This window comes from Patiria miniata, unplaced genomic scaffold, assembly GCF_015706575.1.
Source record: "Patiria miniata isolate m_02_andy unplaced genomic scaffold, ASM1570657v1 HiC_scaffold_20, whole genome shotgun sequence".
NCBI classification, from domain to species: Eukaryota; Metazoa; Echinodermata; class Asteroidea; order Valvatida; family Asterinidae; genus Patiria; species Patiria miniata.
Genome location: NW_024037059.1, coordinates 37,309,041 through 37,326,942, shown reverse-complemented (window position 1 = coordinate 37,326,942; position 17,902 = coordinate 37,309,041). Strand labels below are relative to the sequence as shown.

At 38.4% G+C, this 17,902-nt stretch overlaps 2 protein-coding genes across 3 annotated transcripts; one reads left to right on the top strand and one right to left on the bottom strand.

The window, feature by feature from the left end:
• Positions 1 to 1,403: 1,403 nt before the first annotated feature.
• LOC119728962 lies at positions 1,404 to 8,243 on the bottom strand. 2 transcript variants are annotated; one of them, XR_005271168.1, is made up of 2 exons: positions 1,888 to 8,243; positions 1,404 to 1,680 (listed from the first exon to the last, which is right to left on the bottom strand). XR_005271168.1 is itself a non-coding variant. In XM_038201425.1 (2 exons), the coding sequence occupies exon 2, from the start codon at positions 6,950 to 6,952 to the stop codon at positions 2,510 to 2,512; it is 4,443 nt and encodes a 1,480-aa protein (XP_038057353.1). In that variant the 5' UTR covers positions 6,953 to 7,510; positions 7,718 to 8,243; the 3' UTR covers positions 1,404 to 2,509. The 2 variants fall into 2 exon arrangements, 1 of the variants encoding a protein (XP_038057353.1); XM_038201425.1 differs by having other exon boundaries at positions 1,404 to 7,510; positions 7,718 to 8,243.
• An 8,039-nt stretch (positions 8,244 to 16,282) lies between these two features.
• On the top strand, positions 16,283 to 17,632 carry LOC119728097 (carbohydrate sulfotransferase 3-like). Its single transcript, XM_038200169.1, has one exon. The coding sequence runs from the start codon at positions 16,283 to 16,285 to the stop codon at positions 17,519 to 17,521; it is 1,239 nt and encodes a 412-aa protein (XP_038056097.1). The 3' UTR covers positions 17,522 to 17,632.
• The last annotated feature ends 270 nt before the right edge of the window (positions 17,633 to 17,902 follow it).

Genomic DNA, 17,902 nt, shown 5'->3' with positions numbered 1-17,902 from the left:
TTGAATATTTTTGGTTGTTGTAATGAGTATAGGGGAAAGTGGTACATTATTAATGAAAAAAAAACAATAGAAATGTATATCTTCTCAAACTGTCTTAAAATGTTGATGACATTGAAAATGTTTTAAGACTGATTAAATCAATCAGTCTAATATGATAACTTTATGTCAGATTCATCAAGCTCACCATGTTAGTCAAGAATCATGAATATTCATAAGGAAACGTCACCGTGTCTACGAAGACAATCTTATTACTCGACGGGCGTCAAAATAGTGGCCTCAGTTTGCCAGGTAGTCTTACGACGTACAAAAATAGGTATAGGACTACCATGGCTAGCGAGGATGGTTTTAGCGGTTGAAATATTAACTAACGAATCTGACCCTTGTATATTGTAAAATGTATGTCCCCGGAGTCTGTGAGCTATGAAAGCCTATTTTTCCTGAGCAAAGTGTAAGATTTATGTATTGATTTTCCTCTGTGGGTAATGTCTGAAAGAGTGGTATAGTTGGCTATGGCACAAATTAACATTTGTGAATTCTTTAACAACAATGGATTTGAGGTTCGAACAATGTACTATGTAGACCTGGCCCTGGGCCGCAGTATGCAAATTTTTAACCTTTAGGGTCATTCCATTCTTGTAAGCCGGCACGTGAATACACTGTCGCACATGTTGTTGAATTGAAGTGGGTCAAGTTATGTGGGAGGGGGGGGGGACGCCTATTTTTTTGCTGGCATACTGAATATTGACAGATGCTCCACTTGGACATCAAAGAGCAACATGTGAATGGCTCTTCACGTCTATCATACAAGAAGCTAAGGGGACAGCATACTGCTACAAAAAAAACCCCAAAAAACAAGAGTCGAATAACTTGGAATTGATGCCGATATCGATGTCGATGGTGAATCTCCTTCAAGTTTATCCTCTTCATCAAAAGAAGTATCACCGGAAAACGCCAGAAAATATAATGTTTTTGAGAAGCGAAAATGCCTGCTGTCTCCTTCAAGACAATGCTTCTTCATCTTATGAAACACAAAACTTTACTTGCAAGAAATCTTGAAATTCGCCGCAAGTCTTCGTCATATTCTTCCGGACAAAAAGAAAATGCTATGACTCGGAATCTTACTCATCGACTATCTTCAGGAACAAAAAAGGTCTTCATTATAAGTTTTCATCTCCTTCTGATAAATATTCTTTCCGCTTCGCGATTCGTCAAAAAGAAAATCAACTCAAGCCCTCAGAGGGTGAGCCGAGAGTTAAACATTTTTACATCAATGAACTGAAACCTCCTGGTAATTTCGACTTAGTCTTCTGTCACAGATGGAATCGTGACTTTTAAATGACGGTGGTCAGAAATAGATTTAACACAACTCAGACAGTACTAACAAATTGAATCTTGACGCCAGATTTCAGATAACAAAAAAAAAAGAATTAACTTTTAATTCTTTAAACTGTCAACTGAACAAAATTAACCCAAACATAAAGTTAGCCTTAGATTACATGGTTGTGAGAGATAAACTTGAAACTGGAATGAATGGGTGTTGGCAAATTGCCAACTGAAAACAAATTAAAAATTAAAAGCAATGAGACTACAAAACTTAAATTAATTTATACAAAAATAACGAGAATTAAGTTGGATGGATTTGCTTTCCTCAAATGTGAGCTGAGCCCAAGCCTGAAAACCCTGCGTGACAGAAATTAAAAAGAACAGAATGCATGCATTTTAGCAAACTGAAATTGTGTAAGCTCCAGCTCAAGTTAACAAAATACAATTTGATGATTCAAACTCAACAATAGAAAGCAAGCAAATCAAATGCAAAGCCAAGCAAAATAAAGGCATGCCATGCAAAAGCCATGCAATGAAGCAAAATTACTAAATCCTTTTACTTACAGAAGGCTTGAGAGTGCCGAACTTAAAAGCCTCTGGTTTTGGGCGATTTGAGGAATTAATACGGATATTTTATTGACACGATACGAGTGGGTGTGGTGGTGTGGTTTGACGATCCGGTAGCCTTGTTCAGGTAGCTTGCTTGGGGTAGAACTTGGCCTTCCTTCAAAGCAGCGTCCGGTCGTCTCCGCCGTTACTTCAGTGACGATTGCAGACCACCACTCCCCACTGTGTCAATGTGGCACTCTCCCGAGATTTGGCATTCTAAACCTTATATACTATACTATTAACACAAAGGAAAATATTCGGATAGATCTGGCTTAACACAAATAAAAGAACACCAGAGAGCTACGTGCACTCACATTCCATTACACTGGTAGGTTTGCGGTGAGGCATTCTTACATAGCCTAATTCAAACACAATGCCCATTGTTCAAGTGCATTCCTTACATTGGAACTTCCATCAACTACAAGTTACAATTAAATAAAGTTAAACCTTTTAAAATAAACTTAAGCATAAAAAATCAGTGTAGTTGGGACCATTGACATTACTCCCTACTTCAAGATTGTGCTAACAATCTGTACCTCAATTGTACCAACTTCAAATATTAAATTGTCACACTTCCTTAATCTCCAATCTCAGGGCATCGACTTAAGAAATCGGCTCCCACGTTATCTTTTCCTTTGATTGCTATTATCCTATATCTGTACGGTTGCAAACTTAAGGCCCATCTCATGATTCTACTATTTGTCATTTTCGTTCTTGCCAAGTAGCTGAGTGGCCTATGATCCGTTTCCAAAATGAACTCTTTGCCATACAGAAAGAAATGAAATTTCTTGATAGCCCATACGAGTGCTAAACATTCCCTCTCTATTACTGAATACTTTGCTTCTCTTGGCAGGAGTTTCCTACTAACATATGATATTGGGAATTTCACACCATCTTCCTCTTGCATTAACACCGCTCCTATGCCAATGTCTGAGGCGTCAGTTTGGAGAATAAACTGTTTGTCAAAGTTTGGTAGATGTAGGATTGGAGCAGACGCTACTCGTCTTTTCAGTGTTTCAAATGCTACATCTTGTGCATCACTCCAATTGACCTTGTTGGGATTTCCCTTCTTTGTCAAATCAGATAGTGGAGCTGCAATAGCCGAGAAGTTTGGGATAAATTTACGGTAGAATCCCACTAATCCTAGAAATGACCTGACCTGCTTTTTGGTCCTCGGTCTTTCGGCTTTTAGAACCTGGTCTACTTTGTCTTGGTGTGGTTTCACAATTCCCTCACCTATCGTATGTCCTAGGAATTTCAAGCTTTTGAATCCTATACAACACTTTGTTGGTCTAGCTGTAAGTCCTGCATTTCTCAATCTTTGCAAAACCTCTTCCAATGTTACCATGTGATCTTCCCATGTTTCTGTGTACACTAGTATATCATCTATGTAATTGATTACATTCGGAACTCCTACTAATACTTCCCTCATGAGTTTGGAAAATACTGCTGGTGCATTTACCATACCAAAAGGCATAACATTGAACTGATAATGTCCATCTGATGTCACAAAGGCAGTTTTGTCCTTATCTTGTGGTGCCATTGGTATTTGCCAGTAGCCTTTTGTCAAATCTAGTTTTGAGAAGTACTTTGCATTTGCTACCCTTGATATGAGATCTTCAGTATTTGGGATTGGTTCTGGGTTAAATACAGTTACATCATTCAACTGGCGAAAATCTATACAGAATCTATCACTACCATCAGGTTTACGAACCAATACTACTGGTGAGGCGTAAGCTGATTCTGATTTCTCGATTACTCCTAATTCGAGCATTTTCTCAACTTCACCAGATATTGTTTTTCTCACAGCAGGTGGTACTGGAAATGCTTTCGACACAATTGGTGAACGTGTGGTTAGGTTTACACTGTGTTCTATCAAATGTGTGCGACCTGGCATATCTGTCATGATATCTGAGAACTGATGAACAAGTTTCTCAACATCTTGTTTTTGTTTCAGCATAAGCTTGTCATCAACTTGAACATCCTCGCATGTTTCTAGCTGTTTCAAATGAGGCATATTCATCTGAATGCAATCTTCTTGATCGTCATCTTCAATAACGATGTTTGCACCTACATGTTTTGCATCACAATCATCTTGTTTGTCACCAGTATTGACACTGTTTGCTTCTTGCCTATCTACATACTTTTTGAGCAAGTTTGCATGATAGATCTTTTCTTTTCCCTTTACCTGTACAAGATAGTCATTCTTTCTTACACATGCTGTCACTTCAAATGGTCCTTGCCATTGCATGAGTAATTTACTGTTACTTGTGGGACGCAATATCAGTACTTTGTCACCAACTCTGAACTTCCTATCTTTTGATTTTGTGTCATAGTACTTTTTGTACCGTTTTGCAGAACGACTTAGTTCTTCTTGAGCAACTCTACATGTCGCTTCTAATCTTTCTTTAAGATCGACTACATACTCATATGTGGTTTTCACTTCTTCATCTTCAACTTCTCCAGACCATAATTCTTTCAAGATCGTTAATGGACCCTTGACTGTTCTGCCATACAGTAATTCAAAGGGCGAAAAGCCCAGACTTTCCTGTGGTGCTTCTCTGTATGCAAATAGTACTGCAGGTAAGTATCGATCCCAATCATTTGGTTTTTCTGAACACATTCGTTTGAGCATAGTTTTGAGTGTACCATTGAATCGTTCTACTAGCCCGTTACATATTGGATGATAGGGAGAGGTAACTAATTGCTTGATTGACAACAACCTTCCTACTTCTTTCATTACACCAGAGGTAAACTGTGAACCTCTATCGGTCAATATCTCATCTGGAATGCCAACTCTACAAAATATCTCTAACAGTGCTTCTGCTACTCGTTCTGTCTCTATACTACGGAGTGCGATAGCTTCTGGGTAACGAGTGGCATAATCTACCAACGTTAAGATATATCTGTTTCCTCGTTCTGTGATTGGTTGTATGGGACCTACTATATCTACAGCTACTCTTTTGAAAGGAGTGTCGATAAGTGGCATTTCCCCTAAAGGAACTTTGGTCACTCTTCCTTTACTCACGGTTCTCTGACAAATGTCACATGACTGGCAATACCTACGTACATCTGCTTGTAATGCGGGCCAGAAAAAGTTAGCCATAATTCTGTCAGTGGTTTTCTTGACTTTAAGATGTCCAGCTAGTGGTGAATCATGTGCTAATTTCATTACTTTTTCCCGATATGACTTAGGTACTACAAGCTGTTTAATAACCTTGCCATACTGCACTTGTGGAGACTGGTATTCCCTATATAGGAGATTGTTTCTGACACAGTAACCTGTCTCTGCACCTCTACCATTCACTGATCTTTCACCTTTAGTAGCCAACTCAAATAACCTAGACAAACTTTTGTCCTCCTGTTGGGCCTTAATTAAGTCCTCTCTAGACTTGGATATCTCAGGTATCTCATTCACTTTCAGTGGCGTTATTGGTTTTGCCTGCTTTGCCTTAGAGGCACGAGTCTCTACTGCATTTATCTGTGGTACCGATGCATTTACTGTCTCATCTATGTCTGGAGACCAATCATCATTTGGATCGTCGGGACTCCTTACTCCTTCTACATTGCCTACTATGATACCATACAGAGGATTTTCCATGACTACAGCCTCAACCTCTCCTACAAAATACGGAGTGTCAATACATACCCTGGCTACTTTTACATCTCGTACTGTTCCATCTAACAAAACACATCTTTGTACTCTACCTGTGTACTGCTCTTCATTTACCAAAGTGCGTTTTACAACTACTGTGCTACAACCACTGTCTCTTAGCACTGTGACTATGCGATTTCCAATCCTACCCTGTTTTACAGGCATGTTTTCATCATATGCTGGTCTACTTACAGCATTGACAACTGGGAGTTCATCTCCTGTTTCTAATCTTACATAAGTGCCTGGAGGTCTTACATACTCATATCTAATCGAATTCAACTCTACACAAGCAGCTAGTGTCTGCTGTTGACTACCATTTGCCGAATTCATAACTTCAGCTTTTCTCTGAGGTGTCTCGGAATTCACTTCTTTCAAACCTGCGGTTTTACTTGCCTGTGGCTGACTTTTAGCTTTGACCCTACAGTACATAGCTATATGCCCTTTCTTACCACACTTGAAACATGTCCTATCATCACGGGACCTATGTTCACTAACTGAACGTTCACTTTCATTTCCTTTTGCACCTCTGTCAAATGGCTTTCTTTGGCCGTCTTTCCTAACCTGTCTATCTTCAAACCTAGACGTTGTAGGCTTATGGGCCTCTTGATACCTATCGGCTATCTTTGTCATCTCGGACAATGAACCAGGTTTTCGTTCCTTCAAGAACAATCTCAATTCCCTACTACAGCCATTAATTATCTGCTCTCTCATGGTAAGATCAACAAGTCCATCAAATGTCCTATCCGTACTACTTAACTCAATCCATCTCAACAAATATCGTTTTATGCGTTCAGCGAACTGTGTGTAGTTTTCATTTGTCTCTGGTCTACACTGTCTAAACTTGGTTCTGAAACCATCTTCTGTGAGTTCGAATCTATGTAACAATGCTAGTTTCAATTCCTCGTAATTACTGGCTAGATCATCAGGTAGGCGTGTGTACACCTCGGTTGCTTTACCTGTTAAGAGAATACTTAGGGGCAACGCCCATTCGTCATGTGGCCATTTCATACTTGTGGCGTATCTCTCGAATCTACCTAAGTACGAGTCCATATCATCTACTTTTTCATTAAAAGCCTGCATCTTTGGGATTCGACTCTTAGCCTGAATTTTCATACTGGCTTCTAGGAAAGTGTCACTTGATGAGCCTAGCTTAGATTGCTCCTGTGCTATACTTAATTCTAGGGATTTCATGTCTTTCTCATGTTCTCGTTCTTCCTGTTTTTCTGCTCTAAGCTGTTGTCTTTCTTCTTTAGCTTCTGCCTGCCTAGCTCTGGCAAATTCTATGAGTTCCTTATCTTCTAAGTGTAACTCTCTACCCATTTCTAGGAATTTCTGAAATTCCATGTTGCCTTTTTCTAGGTACATGTACAACTGAGAACTGAAACAACGAGTACAATAACTATAATATCTAGTATAGTAATCCTACACAGTATTACGAGCACAAAATATCAAATTTGTTATCACAATCAAAGCCATGTCCTATTTCGACTCAACCGTCTGTCCCTTTTGAAATGGGAGGGATTTGAAAATTTTCCCGGACAAGCCCCCAGTTGTCACAGATGGAATCGTGACTTTTAAATGACGGTGGTCAGAAATAGATTTAACACAACTCAGACAGTACTAACAAATTGAATCTTGACGCCAGATTTCAGATAACAAAAAAAAAAGAATTAACTTTTAATTCTTTAAACTGTCAACTGAACAAAATTAACCCAAACATAAAGTTAGCCTTAGATTACATGGTTGTGAGAGATAAACTTGAAACTGGAATGAATGGGTGTTGGCAAATTGCCAACTGAAAACAAATTAAAAATTAAAAGCAATGAGACTACAAAACTTAAATTAATTTATACAAAAATAACGAGAATTAAGTTGGATGGATTTGCTTTCCTCAAATGTGAGCTGAGCCCAAGCCTGAAAACCCTGCGTGACAGAAATTAAAAAGAACAGAATGCATGCATTTTAGCAAACTGAAATTGTGTAAGCTCCAGCTCAAGTTAACAAAATACAATTTGATGATTCAAACTCAACAATAGAAAGCAAGCAAATCAAATGCAAAGCCAAGCAAAATAAAGGCATGCCATGCAAAAGCCATGCAATGAAGCAAAATTACTAAATCCTTTTACTTACAGAAGGCTTGAGAGTGCCGAACTTAAAAGCCTCTGGTTTTGGGCGATTTGAGGAATTAATACGGATATTTTATTGACACGATACGAGTGGGTGTGGTGGTGTGGTTTGACGATCCGGTAGCCTTGTTCAGGTAGCTTGCTTGGGGTAGAACTTGGCCTTCCTTCAAAGCAGCGTCCGGTCGTCTCCGCCGTTACTTCAGTGACGATTGCAGACCACCACTCCCCACTGTGTCAATGTGGCACTCTCCCGAGATTTGGCATTCTAAACCTTATATACTATACTATTAACACAAAGGAAAATATTCGGATAGATCTGGCTTAACACAAATAAAAGAACACCAGAGAGCTACGTGCACTCACATTCCATTACACTGGTAGGTTTGCGGTGAGGCATTCTTACATAGCCTAATTCAAACACAATGCCCATTGTTCAAGTGCATTCCTTACATTGGAACTTCCATCAACTACAAGTTACAATTAAATAAAGTTAAACCTTTTAAAATAAACTTAAGCATAAAAAATCAGTGTAGTTGGGACCATTGACATCTTCTTCATCTTGAATGTAAAGTGATAAACAACACAAGCAGCTGATTTTGTCCAAAAGATGACTTTGTGTTTGCCATGGAACCTGGGAGTTTTGTTTTCATGCATATATATATATATATATATATATATATATATTGTTTTCTTATATGGAGGATTAATAGCTGTCTTATAAATAGGAAAATAACCTCATCCAGACCTACTGGAATTTGATTACTGACATATATATTAAATGAATATGGTGTTACCAAATAAAAACATGATAATAAAATAGGTCATACTTAATACGCATTTTATAAACGTAGCCATTAATGCTGTTAAATTTAACAGAATTACAAGATTTGGATTATTTAGATTAAATTTAAAAAAATCAAACGGGGGAGGGGTATTTAAAGGGAATTAATGCGCATTGCGGCACTGCAGAACGCAGCGATTTAAGCCGCAACTATATGGCAAGCGCGTGAATGTTAGTGAGCGGCCGAGTTACGAGGTTGCAATTGTGAGTTCTGAGTGAGTCAAAGGGACCTGTGAATGAATGACAAATGATAGGTTTTAGTCGTGTCGATACTCGCCGTTTCGGAGTCGGAAACATCGGAGTCGGCACCTCGGCTTTGGTGCATACGGTAGCGGTAACAGATATCGGTTCGATTCGTGTCCGTTAAGTGTGAGCATCGAATATTGAGCCAATGTGATGTGTAATCATAGGTTGGTGAATGGTGAGAGGTGAAACGTGTAAGTGGTGGGTAGTGAGAGCGAGTGAGCAAACGTGCACGCATACTCAACTGCTTTGCAAGCTATAACGAGCACACAGCCTCGCGCAGCAGCCACGCTAGGGCGGGGGGGGGGGGTACTGGGGATAAAGTATTGTGTTAATAATATTAACACTTAAGTTTATACCAAACAAATTTATTAATCCAAATCTAAAAAGACATAAAGATTATAAATAAATATATACACCTGTTGTTACAATTAAATTAATAACCTTGCAGCGTAATATTTGGTGGGCGGGGATGTTGTGTCGCTGTAGGTTATAATCCATTGTTGTGACTGTCTAGGAAGCGACTTTTGCTTCTGATGTTATAATGAAATTTTGTCACTTCAGAGACCAGTTGAGCCAAAGGAGTCCGTCGAGAGTAATTTTCTTCTTCGTAATTTCTGTTATTGCTTCGATAGACATTTCGCCCAACAACTTGAAAGAGAAAAGGGTTCTTCTGTCTTCATCACGGAAAAACATCATTCGGCCCTACATGAAGTTTCTTCATCAATTTGGATCGCATTATGCAAGGAGAATGATATCGCTAAAAGGATGTGATTAATTATCTTATCGCCACACTCTTCTTCAGATATGATGAGAAATTACTTCAAGAAGTTGAAGATGTCTTGAGGAGAAATTTTTCTCGGGGTAACGATGCATTGCAGCACTCAGACATTTCTGCTTCAAACTCGCATGCCAATTGGTCTGCCAAGAAATGAAATGTATACTAGTTTCTACCAAAGTTATGTGAAAAGCAAGATAACTTCAACATCGCTTGGTTTTTGGTCGCCGTCTCATCGCGAATCTAAACCGATGTCGTCAAAACCAGGATTCACAACTCATACTTCATAAAAAATGTCCAGACTTCAAGAAGTGAAGTACAGCTCGAAACGTATCAAGAATCTGGAAAATCTACATCAAACGACCACATCAAACAATTTTACGTCGATGCGGTTGCACTGTTCACTGTTTCATCAACAAACGAAGGAACGATTCAGGAACATTAAATTGATTTTGAAGTTCTTACTCTTTCTCTCTACTAACCAGTTCTTCATCATTAGCAGCTCTTCTTCGCCTTGAATGCAAGCAACTGGAGATTCAACAATTCTGCAATCAGTACATCCTCAGAATGTCTATTTTGAAGACATGCTTATTGTCAGTGATCTGTCTTTCTTCAGGGATATGACAGAGGAGTTGTGTAATTGACTAATTATAAGCAAGTGATAGATGGATAATCTTTTTAAGAAACATTTGACATTGATATGGATGATGTTGGCTTTTGCGTTTTAGTATTTTTTTTCTCTGTAATGAACGGGGAAAGGCACAAAAAATGTAAAAAATAATAATGTAATTTAAATAATTGCTTACTGGATTAAAATATTTTCTTAAGCCAATAAGTTTAATACTACATGAAAACACACTGATGTAGGGTTGGGGGCCGGGGATGGGAATAAGGCAAAATGCGTGCAGCACGCAAAAAAAAGCTTAGCGCAGCGCGGCAAATGCGCCGTATGTGAAAAAGGATGATTGTAAAAAATAGGTGTGTTGGTTGTCCTCGTGTGGGTGGCCGTGTAGGGGCATGGCGTTGATCATTGGGGTGATGTGACTGTGAGCGTAAATGGTGGTTGTCGTGTAAGGGTGTGTGAAAAAGGCCCCAGCGAGCAATAAGTCCTTAGTTTGACGAAATAAAAATATAATGAAAGTGTGAACCTAAGACGGAAACTTTATCGGAATAACAGCGCCGGTAGGCCTACCTCGGAACGTATCGGTACATACGTCGTCGTTACGTTGTTTCCGTCTTGGCGTGTGAAATGTGAGATATGTAACTTTACTATTACATATCTCTAATTATTCAGTTATGAGCTGCAATGAGTGTAATGTGAGCATGAGTGACAGGTGTCGTGATGTTTCCTTCTGTGAGTAAGTGTCTTAATGCAGGCAGCTGTTGCAATATCCAGCTTGCTAGTAGCGCCAAGCGCAGCATAGAGAATTAAGGGCTTAGCTGGGTAGGGAATATAACCTTGAAATTATGAATTATTAAACAAACCATTAAATAATAAATAAATTAAAATTTATCTGCTCGTAGACTTTATGTTATTAATGAATCTAAGAGGAAGTTTAACATTTGGTGAAAATATTTATAAGTCGATAAACAGTTAGACTTCAGGGTTTTTTTGATGGGCGCATTAAAGTGGGATGGGTTTTTAATGTACTTTTCTTTCTGTTGCGATGGTGATGTGAACAAACAACTTCGTCTTGACAGCTTCTTCTTGGACGTCGGCAACAAGAAGATATTTGGAAGCGTTTATAGGGCATCCCACAGGAACTATTTATTTCTTCATGGAATTAAAAAATCATTCTCCAAGACAGTTGGTGTCGAGTTCTTCGTCTTGAAAGCTTCATCTCGAATGTCGGCAACAAGAAAATAATAGTTTCTTCTTCTTCGGTTATCTTCAATCATTGGAAGCGTTTTTAAAGGGCGTCTCACAGGAACTACTTATATCCTCATGGAATTTTAAAAAAAACATTCTCCAAGACAGTTGGTGTTGACTTCCTCGTCTTGAAAGCTTCATGTTGAACGTCGGTAGCAAGAAGGTAATAGGTTCTTCTTCGTGTATCTTCTATCATTGGAAGCGTTTTTAAAGCAGGGCGTCTCACAGGAACTACTTTTTGCTTCATAAAATTAAAAAACATTCTCCAAGACAGTTGATGTCGACTTCTTCGTCTTGAAAGCTTCATCTCGAACGTCGGCAACAAGAAGATAAACATTTATTCTTCTTCGGATATATCTTTTATCATTGGCATCTCTCCGGAGCTTTTTTTTTTTCTTCATGGAATTATACAGAATTATCCAAGACAGTTGGTGTCGACGTCTTCGGAGAAGATACTAATTTCTTCTTCTTCGGATTATTGGAAGCATTATTGAAGGGCAATCTTACATTTCTTTGTGAATTTAAGGGCAATCTTCAAGACAGCCTACTTTAGATTCGCTTTTCCGTCGATACCGGGCTGAGGAAAGTAACTGCAGTATCCATGAAGAATATTTATTTTAGGAACTACGAGAGCTCAATGTATCATAACTTATTATACAATATTAAGCTTCAACAAAAGCCGCGCTGATACCATGCACCAACTGCGGATTTCAACAAACTCGTGAAAATCATGAGGACATAATTTATGAACAATTTCAACAAGGTTGCTTTCGTCTTGCATTTTGATGGGAAAAAGATCCTGAATTGATATAACTTCGTAAAAAAACTGAGAAAACGTCAAATGATCCAAAGGATTTTATTCTCTTCGCTAGGAAGATTTCATCAAATTTTAAACTAAATTTTGCACCTGCTATTGGATATTTCATCGGAAAACGCCTGTCCGGACCGCTTGGAATTGCCAACAATCAAAGAAAGAAACCAATCTATGTATTTCTGCAGGAAATGGAACCACTCCTATGAATGTATCAAAATGAAGGAGATGAATCTGCAACATTTGCTGTCGTTAACATTGCATTTCGCTCAGTATTAAACCGTAAACTTTTTAGGTTGGGTAATACTCTACAATGGGTTGTGTATTAAGTACTGTCAGTGGCTTGTTCGTCAATTTTTTTTTCAATATGAAGTGCCGAGGAAAGCCTTTGACCGTCCTTTGTCTTAAATCGAACTATACTGATTATAGTTTGCTGTGGTAGGCCTATAATCACTATCAAGAGTGCTCAGTCCATTAATATAATAGTGAGTTATATTTGAAAAAAAAGTTCAATACCATATCGAATAATATAACCCAAAGTCCGCCTATCGGTTATCAATGTATCCATGTTAATTATGCCATAGGGTATATATCCGTAAAGGTTTTAGTGACTGTTTAATATAAAACAAATTGTGTCGAGGGAATCGTTATTCGATGAAATTACGGCTAATAGTTCAGTACGTAGCGAAATGTTGCGATGGGGATTTATCGGTTAGTATGGTTTAACGATTTTATCTATGGTGATCAATAATGAATAATAATCGAACTTACTTTGTGTATATCATTATAAACGATATAATTAGTTTCTGTGGTTGGCTTTTCAAAGCAGTTGTGAGTTGGATGTGATCAAAATGTAGGTTTAGTATAATGCATGTACATTATAGTGGCGGGTCACATAGGCCTACCTGTTATGGTTTCAGTGATCTAGTAATTGTTATTATTTTTAAGTCTAGAACTGAAGCCCTATGGTTACGTCATGGATCTAGCCTTAAAAAGGGAAGCAACAATGTACGATATTACAGTGGTCAATTCAGTATTAATTGAAATAATATATGGATGAAATGGCGATCCGTTCAAGTTCACAGTATCGACTAGCGATCATGGCCGGTTGAAAGACCTTTAAATAATATAGCCATCACTGAAAAAATGAGTGTTCTAGCTGAAAAAAAATCGTTAAGGTTGATATAGGTTCGATCTGAAACGATTGCAACACAATGTTTAGTGAATCAATAGGATAATGAGGGTCATGGTAATTACCAGCCCTGAAAGTTAACTATTTATATGGATCGATCGCGAATCGATTATCGATCGAACACAACGTTGTATGTGTATTACAGCCATCCAGGGTTATATCGGTAATTCATGAGTACATCAAACGTTACTATAAACGATCATGCAAATATTGATATGGTAAATTAAAACGGAAAGGTTTTTTTTTTAATTAGGCCTACCTGATTTAAATCTCATGTATATTGACTACGTGACTTTGGGATCGCGAAGGTGTTTTTTGAAGTGTGTGAAGGGTTCATATAGTGAACAATGATTCGCGAAAAATATCACATGAATCTAATTTTATGTGACGTCGATTTAGAAGTACCTTTGTTTACTAATTTTATTGACCATGGTGTGGACAGGACGGCTGTAAGGGGAGATGGGAGGCCGTTTTTTTTTTTTTTTTTTTTTTAATTAATTATTAGGCTACTTTTTTTTAATGTTTTCTTTTATTATGGTGTTTCGTTGTAAAGAATCAAAATTTTCGTTATATTATGTTTGCCCTATCGAATGTTACAAAAGCTGTCACTTTGTGTGTGTCATATTTTGCACAAAAATTGGTGGGTAGTATCACGTGATTGAAAAGTGACGAAAGCGATTGAACATTGCCTATATGCATTATGAACGACTATAATCGGTAAAAGGCTGAGTAAAAACATAATCATATACGCGGTAGATAAAAATTATTAGAAGATGGTGTAAAATGTAGGAAGAAGGAAGACCCATGTTCTGGAAGTGTGTTGTAAATATTTTTTTTATGAAATCATAACTGTTAGTTGAGGAAATGTTTAATTTGTATCCTGATTGACTGATTCACTATATGAAACAAGATCGATGTTTGAACTAGAATCGTAATTTTTTATTGTTCGTTGAAAATCAGTTATGTCGTGGATGAAGCATAGTCTATCAAGAACTTGTTTCGGTTTTGAATGAGACATGTAGGCCCTATATCTTTCTTTTAATCGCGTAACCTACTCAACGAAACGTTATGACGCAGTATAACTTTTACGCTTGTATTGATCGACCAGTTCTTGGTTATGGATCACCAAAGCGTACACGCATATGAGATGGTAACGCATATGAGATGGTATTAATTTGGGATTACCAATACGGAAAATGTGAAAGCACATAATGTTTCGACGGTGATAGCCTGTAATGTAACTAATCAACTGGTGTGGATAGGACGGCTGTAAGGGGAGATGGGAGGCCGTTTTGTATAATTATTTGCTTCTTCTTTTCTTAAATTTATGATTTAGTTAGGCCTAGGTATATTTTTTCTAGTGCATCCTTCATTATAGCAACAAATATTTTTTGTCATTGTCTTGATCATATCTTATAATTTCAGTGTTTTCAGTCTCACGATTGAAGGGCATTATTGTTGACTGGATATTTTCCTTGTTGACCTAAAATAAATAATCAACTGTGACAAAATACGATGGAATTTGATTCTACTAGTTATCGGTAAACGTTGAGCAAATGTTTAGTCTTCGATGAAAAGGAATTGATTGATTAGCCGCGGATGGTAAATGAAAATACAGGCGGTAGAAAGAACAATGTTTGAGACAAATTTAGAGAAATCATAACAGAGATCTGCTACGAAATTTGGTTTATTTGGCGACAGAAAATCGGTATTAAATCCAATTGGGTGTTTTAAAAGATTCATGAATGATCGCACAGTTTGTAATTGGTAATGGTTATTCTCGTTGATAAAAAGATGAAAGTATCGATCATGTATATGTGGAAGAATTTGTTATAAGCTCAACCGATAAGAGGTCTTTGTTTTAATTTGTCAAACAAAAAGTAAAGTGAATTTGGACGCGCTCAATCATTCTTTGTGTAGGACTATACGGCTGTGAGGGGAGATTTAGGTCGTTTATTAAATAATGTATTCATCGATAATTGCCTCTTGATGTTTGTTAAAATAAATGTTTATAAAAAAATCGTTAATGTCATTAACGATTTTTATGTATCTACATTTTGCGAGAGTTTACTAAGCATGGAGCATGATTATGATACCAGAGTGCACTGCCGAATTCCGGATGTAACAAGATCAACTTAATTATAACATCGAAAGTTTTATGAACCAAAAAAAAGGCTCCGTCTTTATACATGCTAACTGGACCCATACCTTTGTACAATATAATTCAAACAAGCGTTAATTACAATTTCAGACTCAAACAGCCACCAGATGTTGAAAGTTTACACTAAAGGCCAACAGACAGCATTCCCCGTTTTTTGTTTAAAAAGAAGAGCGAAATCCATGTTCTGTTTGATTTTGTGAACGCTGTGTCAACACAAACAGGCAAAATGAGCAAATAATTTGCTGATGGAAGTGACTGTGTGCTTGTTGAAAAAAGGGTTTAAGCTTTAATTAACTTTTCAGAAATTCGTGGGAAACGTGTGACACGCCTGATGTGAAGCAGCTGGTCACGACAACCATAATGTGCATGCTTAAAAGCCTCTGTGCTGAGATAACCTGTCATTGCTAATACGCATGCGCAACACGTATCAACAGTATGGTGAAAACATGCAACTAACCTGCGGACATCTATACAGTATATCTCCGCACTTGCTAGGAGGTCTTGAAAACAATTTGAACTCCCAGTAAACAAAATATCGCATTAGTCTTATGAATTCAACAACCATAAAACAGGGAAAATATTTGCGATCTTTAATAACTCTCCAGATTTTAATTTCCCCGGAGTTTTGTCTTATGAAATTTTGTTTGTAATGCTCGGTTAACACGCTGAAGAGATGACTAACAATCAACTCCGCCTTCTATGGATCGTCTTGGCTGTGAGTGTTTGGGTTTTCCTGAGTGCAGCAATGGGTCATCTAGGAGTTACGATAGCATTTCCCAAGTCGATAGGCTCATGGAAGAACTTTACTGAACAAGGGTCAGGAAGGCCTAGCACTCGAGAGTGTTCATGCAATAACTCCCCGGGGAACACGTACGCTGCGATTGAACCAAACTCTCTGCAATCTACACCCGATACCAAAGTCCGCATGTTCATATTGGCCAACATGCGAACCGGCTCCTCTTTTGTGGGCGATATTTTTGGCAGCTCCTCCGATGTGTTCTACTTGTTTGAACCTGGGCTCAGTCTGAACGAAGCTCTCGAGAACTTGGAGGACAGACCGCGGGTCTTGAGTGGCGTGTACCTGAGAATGCTTCGGAGACTATACCTGTGTGATTTCAGACAACTTGATTTCTACCTGCAATGGCTGTCGCAAAAGGATATGTTCAATCTGAGGAAGCTTGCACCAAGACTGCACGATCTCTGCTCCAAATCTCCCGCCAAGGGATCATGCACGATAACACGAGAAATGGCGACTGAAAGTTGTCAACAGAGCAAATACCTTGTGGTGAAGTCGATTCGTATACCAGACATAATGCTCCTGATGCCAATGATGGAAGACGAGGCAATAAAACTGAAGGTGGTTCACCTGGTACGGGACCCACGTCCTATGATAGCATCACGTGTGATAGCTCTAACAAGAACGAGAGTGACTTGGCTTTCAGACAGTATCCGAGAATTCCTTTGCCTGTACTGTAAATCAAACTGGGAGAATATGGTGTTGGGAACACAAAACCCCAGGATTAAAGACCGGTATATGTTTTTGAGATACGAGGATGCGGCTTTGGATCCCGTGGCGGCGGCCCGGCGGATGCACCAGTTTCTGGGGCACAGCCGAGTCCCGGAATCAGTACTGAAGTGGATTGATGTCAACACCAAGTCCGCGAAGCCGGGTAGGCCTTTATATTCCACGGCCAGGAATTCTTCAAAAGCCTACCGAGCTTGGCGCGACGGCTTCCCGTTCGACACGGCCAAAGCAATCGAGGGCACGGGACAGTGTGCGGGAATGATGGCGAGGATGGGGTATATTCCATTGGTAGATGAGAAACATCTTAGGAACTCGTCGCTGTCACTACTTACCAGTATTCCCTCTGGGAACGATGACAAAAATTATGACTGGATGTGGGATCTTTAAGGTCTGTGAAGTAGTTGGCTCTCGCCCGTCCGCGCCCCAACGGTTGGTCCGTCACAACTCAACCGTTTAACCGTTGCAGTTTGCCACCACCTGTCAACACAGTCATCTTGTAAAAAAAAACAATGCTTAAGTTACACTTTCCTTTTATTTAGTTGAGACATAAAGAATCAATATTCTTATTATTTATTTTACTCAATTCTACAATTTAATTAAAATTATTACTATAATATTTGTGAATATAATAATATCAAAATTATAACATTAAAATAATATATGTATTTAAATCGATTAAAAATTACATGAAGGAGCTCGGCCATCGAGTAACGAAACATTTTGAAACTCGGTACATGCATAGAGCAACTCATGAACATACTCAAGAAA

Coding starts and splice junctions, on each gene's coding strand:
- LOC119728097 (XM_038200169.1), top strand. CDS start 16,283: ATGACTAACAATCAACTCCGCCTTCTATGGATCGTCTTGGCTGTGAGT.
- LOC119728962 (XM_038201425.1), bottom strand. CDS start 6,952: ATGTACCTAGAAAAAGGCAACATGGAATTTCAGAAATTCCTAGAAATG.